This window comes from Rhinoderma darwinii, chromosome 3 (assembly GCF_050947455.1).
Source record: "Rhinoderma darwinii isolate aRhiDar2 chromosome 3, aRhiDar2.hap1, whole genome shotgun sequence".
NCBI lineage: Eukaryota > Metazoa > Chordata > Amphibia > Anura > Rhinodermatidae > Rhinoderma > Rhinoderma darwinii.
Genome location: NC_134689.1, coordinates 135,248,006 through 135,260,401, shown reverse-complemented (window position 1 = coordinate 135,260,401; position 12,396 = coordinate 135,248,006). Strand labels below are relative to the sequence as shown.

The 12,396-nt window shown below is 40.3% G+C and overlaps 1 protein-coding gene across 1 annotated transcript; it reads right to left on the bottom strand.

The window, feature by feature from the left end:
- Positions 1 to 2,042: 2,042 nt before the first annotated feature.
- Positions 2,043 to 11,699, bottom strand: AVPR1A (arginine vasopressin receptor 1A). The gene is made up of 2 exons (XM_075856777.1): positions 10,612 to 11,699; positions 2,043 to 8,993 (listed from the first exon to the last, which is right to left on the bottom strand). The coding sequence occupies exons 1-2, from the start codon at positions 11,573 to 11,575 to the stop codon at positions 8,701 to 8,703; spliced, it is 1,257 nt and encodes a 418-aa protein (XP_075712892.1). The 5' UTR covers positions 11,576 to 11,699; the 3' UTR covers positions 2,043 to 8,700.
- Positions 11,700 to 12,396: the final 697 nt, after the last annotated feature.

Genomic DNA, 12,396 nt, shown 5'->3' with positions numbered 1-12,396 from the left:
TGCTCTTTCAGCACCCTGGACAGTACCATGCTCGGCGCTCGGAAACGGAAACACGGAGTGCACACGGAAATCACACGGCCGCTAAAACGGGCACACGGATCTGTCTAAAACGGGCGTGAAAACTGTGATGGAAGTGTGCACCAGGCCTAATACCAATCACATCTAAGTTTGTGTGCATACATAGAAGTAAAAAGTAAATAGAAATGTAAAATGTCAATTTGAAATTTTTTTAAAAACACAACACAAAACATAAAAAAAGGCTACAAAGGTTTACATAGACTTCAAAATCACACTATGGCTAGACATACAGAAAATAAAGTCTGCTTGAAGACAAGAGAAGTTTGGCTGTAATGTATGTAGAAATGGCAAACGTAGATATTTCAACATCATCTTCTTATGTTTTATATATGAAAATATAAGAGTTACACAACTGCCAATTTTATTCTACAACCTTGCGGAATCTCACATAGCAGATCTCAGCCCTTCTGTGTCGTTGAGGAAGAAAAAACTGAAACAAATTTTTGATGGATTTGGTTAACAACTGAGTCATATTCTGATTCTTCTTCTGAAAGTGAGACATTGATTTAGAATTGCACTGTAGAGATGGTTTCCTTAATTTGTGGAGGGTAGTTTTTAGGTCCAGAGGTCATAGGTCTGTTTTTCTGCAATACAGCTCCAAATCTCATGTATAGACATAGTTTCAAACCATAACATGCTGGCTGCCGTCACCACTAGAGGGAGCATCGAAGCTTACTCTATATTAAACATTAAACTCAATAATAACGCACTATGCCTTAAAGCTCCTAATCTCTCTCTAGCGGTGACTGCAAGAAGCCAGTATGTTATGTTTCAAACTTATATTTATGCAGGGGATTTGGAGATCTGACTGCTATGCAAACATATAGTAGGTTCAGAAAAACATAGAAGTGAACACAGTGCTAAATTAGGGAACACAGTGCTTCATTCTCGAGATCGGTGGGGGCCCAGAGGTTGGACCCCCACTGATCAGAAAGTTAATGGTATATAATAGTGATGTGCTATGATTTTATAAGATGAAAATAGCCCTTTAACCCCCCCCCCCCCAGACCCACCTTCCTGATGAATTTTTGAAGGAGAGATGGTGTTCCAGGGAGGAATCTGAACTTTATAAAATATATCAACAGCATTTGGGGGGGGGGGGGGGGTGGTTGAGGGTTTGGGTTTTTTTTTTTTTCATTCTGCAAACATCTACAAACCCACCAGAACAGTCAGGGTATGTTCACACGGCCAAATTTCAGACGTATACGAGGCGTATAATGCCTCGTTTTACGTCTGAAAATAGGGCTGCAATACGTCGGCAAACATCTGCCCATTCATTTGAATGGGTTTGCCGACGTACTGTGCAGACGACCTGTTACTTACGAGTCGTCGTTTGACAGCTGTCAAACGACGACCCGTAAATTTACTGCCTCGGCAAAGAAGTGCAGGACACTTCTTTGCCACGTAATTTGAGCCGTTCTTCATTGAAATCAATGAAGCACGGCTCAAGGTTTACGAGCGTCTCAGATGCCTCGTAAATTACGAGGAGGAGCTTTTACGTGTGAAACGAGGCAGCTGTTAACAGTCTGTCTTTTCACACGTAACTGCCTCTCAGCGTGTGAACATACCCTAAGGAGAAAGAGATAATAATAGGTTTGATCTTTTCATATTTGTTCCATACACTACTAAAATATAACCACGTTTCGACAAGCACTTATGTGATATTTATTTAAGACAACAATACACTGAAGATACATTTAAGATTTCGTGAAGACATACTAAAATACATTCTAGGCTTAATGGCTAAATTCACAAGAGGTATTATAATATTAGTCTATCATTTTAATTTGTAAAGCTACAATGTTTTGGCTGTTTTAGATATATCTTTAAATAAATTGGCAAAATGTGATATAAATATAAAAATTTTATATAGAAAAATAGATGAAATTATATTATGACACAATGAAAATACACCCATACATAATATTGATAGCATATATTACTACTAAGAAATAAAGTGTCATCTATTACATATGCATACTATAACAACATTCAGCTTTACAATTCATTCAATTTAACATTTATTATCATGTTATAGTTATTTTAGTTGCACACGTTTTATTACAAGCATTTCCAGAATGCTTATATTATATACTTTTTATTTTGACATCTACAAACGGGTTCATCCATTTTAATAACTTATAATTATTTTATGCAGCAATGAATTATATTATTATATGAATTATATTACAATGATCAAACATTGTAATATAAAAATGCTCATTGATGTGCTGGGTACATAGAGTTCAATGTGTGCAGCAAGACAATAGAGTTTGCTGTATGGATTGGTGTGTATAAAAAACAAAATAAAACATAGTAGGGGGATTTACTGGCAGCTATCAGAGAAGTGCCTCAGTCTGACACCAGTGCACAAGTGTGACATACATTATATTGCACAAGATTTATGCCCTGTTGAGAAATATGGTTCTGCCTAAGGGTATGTTCACACGGCAAATCAAAAACGTCTAAAAAAAAAATACGATTTTCAGACGTTTTTTAATCAAACTAGTGTTTTTTACAGCCATTTTTGGAGGTGTTTTTATATTGAGTCAATGAAAAACGTCTCGAAAAACGTCTCAAGAAGTGACATGCACTTCTTTTTACGGGGCATCTTTTTACACGCCGTTATTTGAAAATGAGGCGTAAAAAAATGCCCCTCCGGAACAGAACGGCATATTTCCCATTGAAATCAATGGGCAGATGTTTGTAGGCGTTCTGCTTCCGATTTTTCAGCCATTTTTCGGGACGTTTACGGCCTGAAAAACGGCTGAAAATATCCCATATGAACATACCCTGACACTACATCAGTACTGACCTAGCTGTGTTTTTCTTAAAAATAAACAAACAAAAAAAGTGCAAAAAAATACTTCAAAAGTGTGTCCAACGTCTTCCAACACAGATTTGTATAATATGGATGAGTATTTTTTTAACACATTTAGGCCTTATTCAGAAGAATGAATAATACATCCCTGTGACAGCCGTTGAAACTATATAATACAATGAGGCCGTTCACACGACCGTTGTTTCAATAGACCGTGTGAAGGGTCCGAGAGAAAATAGGACATGTCCTATTTTTTCACGCTTCACGCATCCCTCCATAGACTAGTTTATGGGGGATGCGTGATATCGCGTCCCACAGCGTAGAGCACGCATGCACCTCGGACGTGAAAACTGCTGTTTTTCACATCCGAGATGCGCAACGCCCCCGTCTGAATCTAGCCTCACACTTTTTATATCCTGTATAAATATGTTTTGTATGTTAATTCATTGATTCATTGTGCACTGTATGTTCTTCCTATTTAAGTCTGGCACTTTGTAATTGCTTGACAAAGGTTCAGATATGAACGAAAACGTTGCTCACATTTTGGTGATTAAACCAACATCTCCCCATTTACCTTGTAGTCCTGGTGCAGTTACTTATCCTACAAGTTCTCTATTCAGGCCAAGGAGTTGATTCATCTTTTTTGGGTAACGTGCACATGGCCTGGTCCACGGTGCTGTGAGGTGTGCTGTGTTATTTCTGTTTGGTATCTATCTATCTATCTATCTATCTATCTATCTATCTATCTATCTATCTATCTATCTATCTATCTATCTATCTATCTATCTATCTATCTATCTATCTATCTATCTATCCTACTCTATTCTATCTATCCTTATAATATTACATTGAAAAAAACGTTTAAAAGACATGCCCCAGAGGAAGCCGGAAGGGCGAAACCCAGGGTCGGGCTAGAGTGTTTGGCGTGCCGCATGTTTTTTACTATTTGATACGTCTGAATCTTTTTTGTATCCTGTGAGTATGGAATAAATAGCGTGGAGTGAAATTTATCCCAAAGATATATATTTTCCTGTCCTGTCTGGAGAATCAGTGTCGGGAGACCGATATTTCTTCTCTGGAACTACACGTCTCAGAGGAGCCAAGAGCACACGAGTGGGATTGCGGATTATCTACTGCATACCTGCTAGTTGAGTGTGTATCCTCCGAAAAATACCCATGGACTGCCGTTCAGAACTGTCTGAGCAGTAAAATTTAAATGCCTTTTTTAACTTGAGTTAGGACCCATGCACACGAACGTGCTTTTGCGGCCGCAATTCCCCTGAAAATCCACGGGAGAATTGAGGCCCCATTCATTCCTATGGGGCCATGCACACGACCACGGTTTCCACGGTCCGTGCATGGCCCAAGAGCCCGGACCGCAGAAAGAACGGGCATGTCTTATAACGGCCGTGTTCTCCGGTCCAGGCTCATAGCAAATAATGGCCGCGGCCATGTGCACGGCCTGCGATTTGCAGGCAGCTCGCGGATGACACTCTGCCCCCGGCCGACCCAAAAATCATGGCCGTGCACATGGCTACGGTCGTGTGCATGAGTACTAAGAGAGTCGAAGAGTGTAGACATTTTATTTATAATATTACAATTGCATTCCCTATAAAATAACTATTCTGGAGTGTCTTTTTTTTTTTTCAATTCTACGCTGTTCCATTCCTCTTTCATTGCTCCTGGAGATGTATTAATAAAGTAACAACTGATTATCACCATTTTTCTTGTCCATTGGGCATATCCCTACACACACTGAAACTGTGCAACAGTGCTGACAATGTCAGACTGTGTGGGGACACAGGCAATTGACAAGGGGAAAGGTAACACCCAGTTGTCAAGTCATTCATATATTTCTAGGAGGAATAACAGAGGAACAGCACAATGCAGAGTTCAAAGAATAAATGCTCCAAAATTGTTATTTCATAGGGAATACAAGTATTTACAGTCAAGAGAGCCCTCTTTAAAAATTAAATAAAACCTTGTAGAATGGGATTTCCAGCATATTTTGTACGGTAGAGGAAAGGACACAGTGCTGCTGACAGATGGAATCAACTTAGTCATTCTTTTACCTGAACCATGATGACATTTGGTAGCTTCTTTTGTGTGTTTTAGTGTTGTAAATTGAAAATTGTGTAAAAGAATAAGAAAAATCACAAAGAATTTGCCAATAATAATCTTGTGCTTTTCCACCAATTTTAAATTCTTTATAGTTATATGGATATGAAATCCAGCCATAAAGAGACCATGTAAAAGAATGCTGGTCTTCCGATTTGAGTGCCCATCAAACAACAGTATGACGGCAGCGCAATAGACCATTCACCTTCTGGTTTCATTTGGTATCTACAGACCTATTTATATGGAGAAAATGTTCAAACCACTGATGATTGATTAATGGCTAAAATATAGAATTATTAATGATCAGATGGCCCTTTCCAACTTAAGGTTCCTGGTGGTCCGGTTGAGTTGCATGCCAGGTAAGGAGCCTCATTGTTGCCTAGCAACAGCTCTCGCGAGACCCGTGCGCTAGTCAGGAATTACTGTTCTACCAAAATGCCTAACTGTATCAAAACATTGGTAGAGATGACAACTGAGAGGAGAAGACTACTATTGATCTTTATGAAAAAGTGGTCCTAGTGCTCCCCGATGTCATCTAATCCTGTGTTATAATAGAATCAGTCGCGGAATACAGACAAGGATGTAAAAGTATGTAGTCTGCCTTATCTTTCCATGCATGCATTGTAAAGTTCAGAGTTCTATATTTGACAATGAAATCTGACATAATCCACATTTTTTTAAATATACATAAAACATAGATAGTAACTGACCTCTTATTTCTAATCTCGTTCCATAAAATGTTTAAGAAGCATGAAATAATATATTTTAAACATACACAAGTCTAGAAAGAATCATACCCCTTGAGGTGGGCACTTGAGCCGTAAATTGTATGGTGTGAATTGCAGGAATATTACAAGAATCTCTTACCCCTATGGGTGGCCACTAGCACAGAGCATAAGTCTGAGGTTTCTATACAGCTCAGGAAATAGAGTTACTTATTTTTGGCTACTGAATGGCCAATCAGAGATCAAGTTGCTAAACTGAATGCACCGTGACATCAACAAGGAGAAGTTAAAAAGAATAAACGGGCTTCATGCTGTTCTGCTAAGGTCTGCCTGCTTGATCTACTTTGGCTTTTACCCACATTACCGTAATGAGTACTGTGTAAGTAGGAAAAGCTATAGGATAAGATCTCCATAATTTGTCATGTAAATGCCTAGCCTGAGACACAATTGTGGGGAATAACAATCCAGTATGTGTTAATAAATATCAGAGGATACGATCAAGTACCAGAATAAGTGCCTTGAAAACAAATGGCACAGTGAACTATACAAAAGTTTTGTATTTTTCGATTAACATTGAGAAGTGGACAGTAAATACCCATTTAGCACAGACTGATAGGAAATACTATTTATATAGATATCATGTTGACATATATTTATTCACACTAGAGATGTATTATACCAGCTTTATCTTGAAAGGGTTTGGCTGAGATAAGAAAACTGAGTCTGCTTTTTTTTGTCCCAGAAAAAGCACCACACTTCCCCCATGGGCTGTGTCAGGTATTGCAGCTCAGACCCATTCACTTGAATGGTGATTAACTGTAAGAGCAGAAATAAGCCTCAGACAGGATTGGCGCTGTTTCTTATCTCATATAACCCCTTTTTCATTCACTCAGATGAACTGTCACATGCACGTGCCTGCAGCGGACATCTCAGTTAGGGCACATTCGGATGTGGCGGAATTGCTGTTGAATTCTGCTGCAGACAGTCCGCAGTGGAATTCTGCAGCAGCCATTTTTTACATTTCTTTCTATATATTTTTAGGAAACTTAGTTTAGATGTTGCGGAAAATAACTGTGCGGAAATTAGCCTGCAGTGCTGAATTTCCCCTCCGCAGCAGCTCATTACTTTGCAGAGAAGAAGCGGAATTTCAGTGCAGATTTCAGCCTTTGCAATGCAAAAACTGAAATCTGTGGCAAGTCCGCTGTGATATCTGAAACGTCTGAATTACCTGTCAAATATGGAAATGTTGGTGCAGATTTGTGGTGTAATTGCCCCAAATCTGTACCATTTGCAGCGGAAAAATTACGCCACGTCTGAACATGGCCTTAGATTCGTGGAAGCTCACGGATTCTGGCACTTTTATTTTTTTCTCACCGTTCTTGAGATATTGGTGAGATTAATTTTGGTGCTCGATATGAAAAGGGAGCCTTTGACTGTCAAAGGGGCGGTTAACACTGCTCACTTGCAAACGGGTAACCACCCCACTTGACAGTCAAAGGCCACATTTGCATATTGGGCACCAAACTAATACCTCAGGAACGGTGGAAACTAGAAGAACCAAAAAAAAGTGTCGTAATCTAGGAGGCACCGGCAATCTAACTAAGGGCATGGCCAGACAAGGCGTAGTTCTGCAGACACTGTCCGCATCAATGCTGCACATAATCTGCGTTGCAGATTCTGTTGCGGCTTTACCTAAAATGTGCAGTAAATTGATGCGGACTAGCCGCTGCGTATTGAGGTGAAGTATTTCCCTTCTCTCTATCAGTGCAGGATAGAGAGAAGGGGCAGCCCTTTTCCTAGTAAAAGTAAAAGAAATTCATACTTACCCGGCCGTTGTCTTGGTGACGCGTCCCTCTTTCGACATCCAGCCCGACCTCCCTGGATGACGCGGCAGTCCATGTGACCGCTGCAGCCTGTGATTGGCCTGTGATTGGCTGCAGCCGTCACATGGACTGAAACGTCATCCCTGGAGACCGGACTGGAGGAAGAAGCAGGCAGTTCTGGGTAAGTATGAACTTCTATTTTTTTTTACACGTTGATCTATATTGTGATCGGTAGTCACCGTCCAGGGTGCTGAAACAGTTACTGCCGATCGTTTAACTCTTTCAGCACCCTGGACAGTGACTATCTCCTGACGTCGCCAAGCAACGCTCCCATAATTACGGGTGCACACACGTAGTCACCCGTAATTAAGGGAGTCCCATAGACTTCTATGGGCCTGCCCGTGCCGTAATAACGGCTCGTAATTACGGGCGTTTTTACGTTCGTGTGCATGGGGCCTCAGTCTGGCTATAGACCTAGAAATACATAGGTCCAGCCAGAATGAAGAAATATGATGTTCGTAAATCCAATACGCAACGCAACACACAGAACATCTGCGGATTTCATTGCAGAATTTTGAATCTCCATTGAAGTCAATGGAGAAATTCCGCAATGAGTCCGCAACAAGTCCGCTACATGTCTGCAACAGCCAGTGTATGCTACGGACACCAAATTCCGCACCGTAGCCTATGGTCCGCAGCGGAGTTTTCCGCAACGTGTGCACGAACCTAACTAAAAAGGTGCGGAAACCTATGGAGAAACTGTCCGCTGCAGATTTCCGCAGCGGACTGGCCACAGCGGAATTCCAGAGCAATTCCGCCACATCTGGCCATGCCCTAAGACGTCAGCTGCAGTTTTTGGTCACGTGACAAATCCTCTTTAAATAGAAGTGTGCTGATCAAGATCATCTCTATATTTACAATGCAACACAACTAACATTTAATGGTAGCCAAACAGTATTTTCCATACTAAGAACAAACAAATTGTATACAGGGTGTGTACACATTAACTTAACAGTACATGAAATAATACCTTATACATCATATAAAGTGTGTACGTCCATAGTCATCACCTTGTGCAATATTTAAGGGGCAGTAAGCCGTACTGCCTAATATTGGCAGATAGCATTTTCCAATCTCAGGTTTTCATAGCTAAAAATTGAATGGATCGTGAGGACTTTGGAGACTCCTTCCAAGTGTCCATACTATGGGTTGGACTTCTTGATTGAATCTTTGTGAAGGAGGTTTGCCTTCTGGTGCTGCTGTCGGAATCTTCTTTGTTTATAGTTTTCTTGAATTTTCTGCAGCATAAAATACTAATGATGAAATCTTGTAGTAGGTGTCCACTGAAAAACATGTATATCCAAGGGTTGCAGCAACTATTCAGGCTGGCTAACAAGGCAGACACAGTGATAGCCATGTTTTCGTTCTCTAAAAAATCATTAAAATAATGTTAATAGTTGCCTTACAATGGCTTTTTTTTAAGCTAAACATCCATGTAGTTTGACCTTGTTAGGGTATGTTCACACACAGTGTTTTCAGACGTAATTCTGGCGTTTTCCGCCTCGAATTACGCCTGAAAAAACGGCTCCATTACGCCTGCAAACATCTGCCCATTGCTTTCAATGGGTTTTATGATGTTCTGTTCCCACGAGGTGTCATTTTACGCGTCGCTGTCAAAAGACGGTGCATAAAAAGACGCCCGCGTCAAAGAAGTGCATGTCCCTTCTTGGGACGTTTTTGGAGCTGTTTTTCATTGACTCCATTGAAAAACAGCTCCAATAACGTCCGTAAAATAGGCAGCGAAAAACGCGAGTTGTTAAAAAACGTCTGAAAATCAGGAGCTGTTTTCGCCTGAACGTATTTTGCTACTGCGTGTGAACATACCCTTATTCATTTTTTGGCTCTATATATTTAGTGCCAACCACAACACTCTGGGCTATTAAATGCTGAATTAATATTTTGCTCTTTATGCAGTAACACCTCATGTAGCAGAGCTGAGTTTGGCGTTGAACACTGTGGTATGTTATCATGCTAAATTGTTTATGCATTATGATAACTCTCAGTAAAGATAATATTTATCTATATTTTAATGTAAACCACATTATGATACCATACCACAATAAAGTGTGCCAAATTACAAACTCAGCTCTACTACATCTGCAAATGTTTTGATCATTTAATGACAAATCAGCAAAATGCTATATTGTAACTAAATGAAAACCCTCCCCCATATTGCAATATCTGTTATGCCTGAAATAAGTGTTGACTGAAACAATGTGAGTTTACCGGAAGCGGGCACTCCAGAACTACCTATAGGCATTGCATGGCTATTTTACATTCTACCTTAGTTTTTCTATGGCCATAAACCTACCAGGAATTTAAGAAAATTGACTATCCTACCCTTAAATATATATAGGATCCTTGTACACAAATCCTAGAGTTCATGGAGTAGATTTAAATATAATAGAGTTATTGAAGAGAACGCCTAGGGTCACAGTAGTGACATTACATGAGGTGCTTACAGCAAAACATTTTAATTGAAAAATAATATATTTATCTTATTATGGTATAGATAAATATAATTAATTTAAAGGAGAACTCGAAGATGAAATATTCAGCATAAGAAGTCATGCACATAAAGTTCATCCAGCTAGAAGTACAATGGATGGACTCTAATCCTGCCAACAACAATACTATGTGCTTGCAAAATGTTGTATTGTTTGGACTGCACTCCAATTGAGATGTTGCAGCTTGTTAACATTACAGACGGGTTATAAGAATTTTTAGTAAACTCACAGAGCACTGCTACAACATATCCTCTATATGACAAACTTGTGAACCCCTAGATAAGTAACTCTCAGCTCCCCCTGCCTTGTACTGGGTGTTTTAGGGCTTCACAGCATTCAGAGACTTAGGGATTATCTGACCCTAGTTTATAGATGATTATTAGAAATATGTGACATATGGGGTCAGTTATGTTAGATTTGTGATAACAGTACTGTAACCAAAGCCGGAACCCAAAGCATTCTAAGAGAGTTGAACCTACCAGTCCAGTTGGTGTCCTCTGCATATACAGACCACAGCTGGATGGCGAAGAATGGAAAATAACAAAGGATATAGGCTGACACAATCACAAAGGTCATCTTCACCGTCCTGATCTTGGCTCTAGATATGGTCTTGACACTGCTGACAGATGTGGACAGTAACCCATTATTACCCTTCCTGCCTTCAGTCTCTTCTTTCTTGGTCTTGCACTTTATGTTCTTCCAGATATTGTAGCAGATGAAGCCATAGCAGGTCAACAAGATGGTCACTGGTACCACAAAGATACTGATAGTAATCCATGTAATATAAGCTTTTGCTCCATCCTTTAAGACAAAGTCCGCCCAGCAGTCATACACTCCATCTCCGAGGTCTTTGAGATAGAAGATGCCATATTGAGGAGTACTGAGGATGAAGCTGAGGATCCAGGCGCCGCTGATCATCAGGTAGGACCTCTTTGTAGGCTGCTGGAGGGTCTTCAGTGGGTGGCATATAGCAATGTAGCGGTCAGCGGTCATCACCACCAGCATGTAGGTGGAGGCAAACATCCCAAACACTTGGAGGTGTTTTATAACTCGGCACAAGAAGTCAGAACCATAGAAACGGTAAGTGACCTCCCAACACAACTGTGGAAGAACCTGGAAGAAAGCCACCACCAGATCTGCCAGGCTCAGGTGCTTGATGAATAAGTGCATCCTGGACATCTTCTTCTTGGACTTGTAGAGACCCAGCAGGACGCTACAGTTGCCCAGTACAGCAGCCACAAATATGATGGCTAACACGGCAATCTCAATCTTAGCCAGCTCCTCATTCCTGTACAGCAGGTCCGAGGAGTTGGCTGATATTCTGCTGGTATTAGGTAAAACTGTGGAGAAGACAGACGGGATCGTGGAGCCCACTTCTCTCCATGTGCTATCATTCCCCAAACTTGACCCGTGCCCTGAGTCCCCAGTCACGGAGAAGCGCATAGTAACTCTGTACCTGAACACTGATCGTGACTCAAGACGCAAGACAAGACGCAGGGAGCTGTGCGGCAATACACACTAACCCTCCAGTACAGAGAACAGCAGCGTTCACACACGGATCACGTCCAGGGGTCTTTATATATATTCACCCCCTCCTTCCTTATTAAGGGGGCTGAGATATCCGCTATGACAAGACTCTGGCTGGCGTCACTACAGAACTGCAACTCCCAATGTCAATGTGCTGTATGGAGCCCTATTGTTCGTGCGCTCCATTCCCCCATGTGCTGACTCGGACTTATCCCTCACCTCTGGATAGCGGAGCAGGGGAAATAATTGATCAGGTTTCCATAATTTCCTGTGCAGGTCACCTCTGCTGGCTGGTCAGTCTGAGAACTTTTATTGCAGAATGATGTGATTATAATATATATTATACTATATATATATATATATATATATATATATATATATATATATATATATATATATATATATACACACACACATATACACACATATATATCTATATACCTATATATATATATATATATATATTATACTATGTAACATGAATCGTGTAAATAGATAATATTAACTGTGACATGACTGCTAACGTTCACCATGTTATTCTTTTATGTATCCATATTGAATGATTGTTTCATTCATAAATATTTGTGGTTGTGCTGCTTCACATTAGTATTCAGTCAAGCTGCTATCAGTTACTGTGAACGGCACCCAATGAGGAGCACAGCAGTGTGCGGCTTCCATTCTACAGCTGAAAATCATTTTCCATTGATAAAATGCCCTCACCACATTTGTATGGAATT

Bases quoted from the DNA above. Each gene is read 5' to 3' on its own strand.
- AVPR1A (XM_075856777.1), bottom strand. From the start codon at position 11,575: ATGCGCTTCTCCGTGACTGGGGACTCAGGGCACGGGTCAAGTTTGGGG. The intron at 8,994-10,611 runs GTAGGTTCAACT...ATGATTTTTTAG, and splicing joins AGAGGACACCAACTGGACTG to AGAACGAAAACATGGCTATC.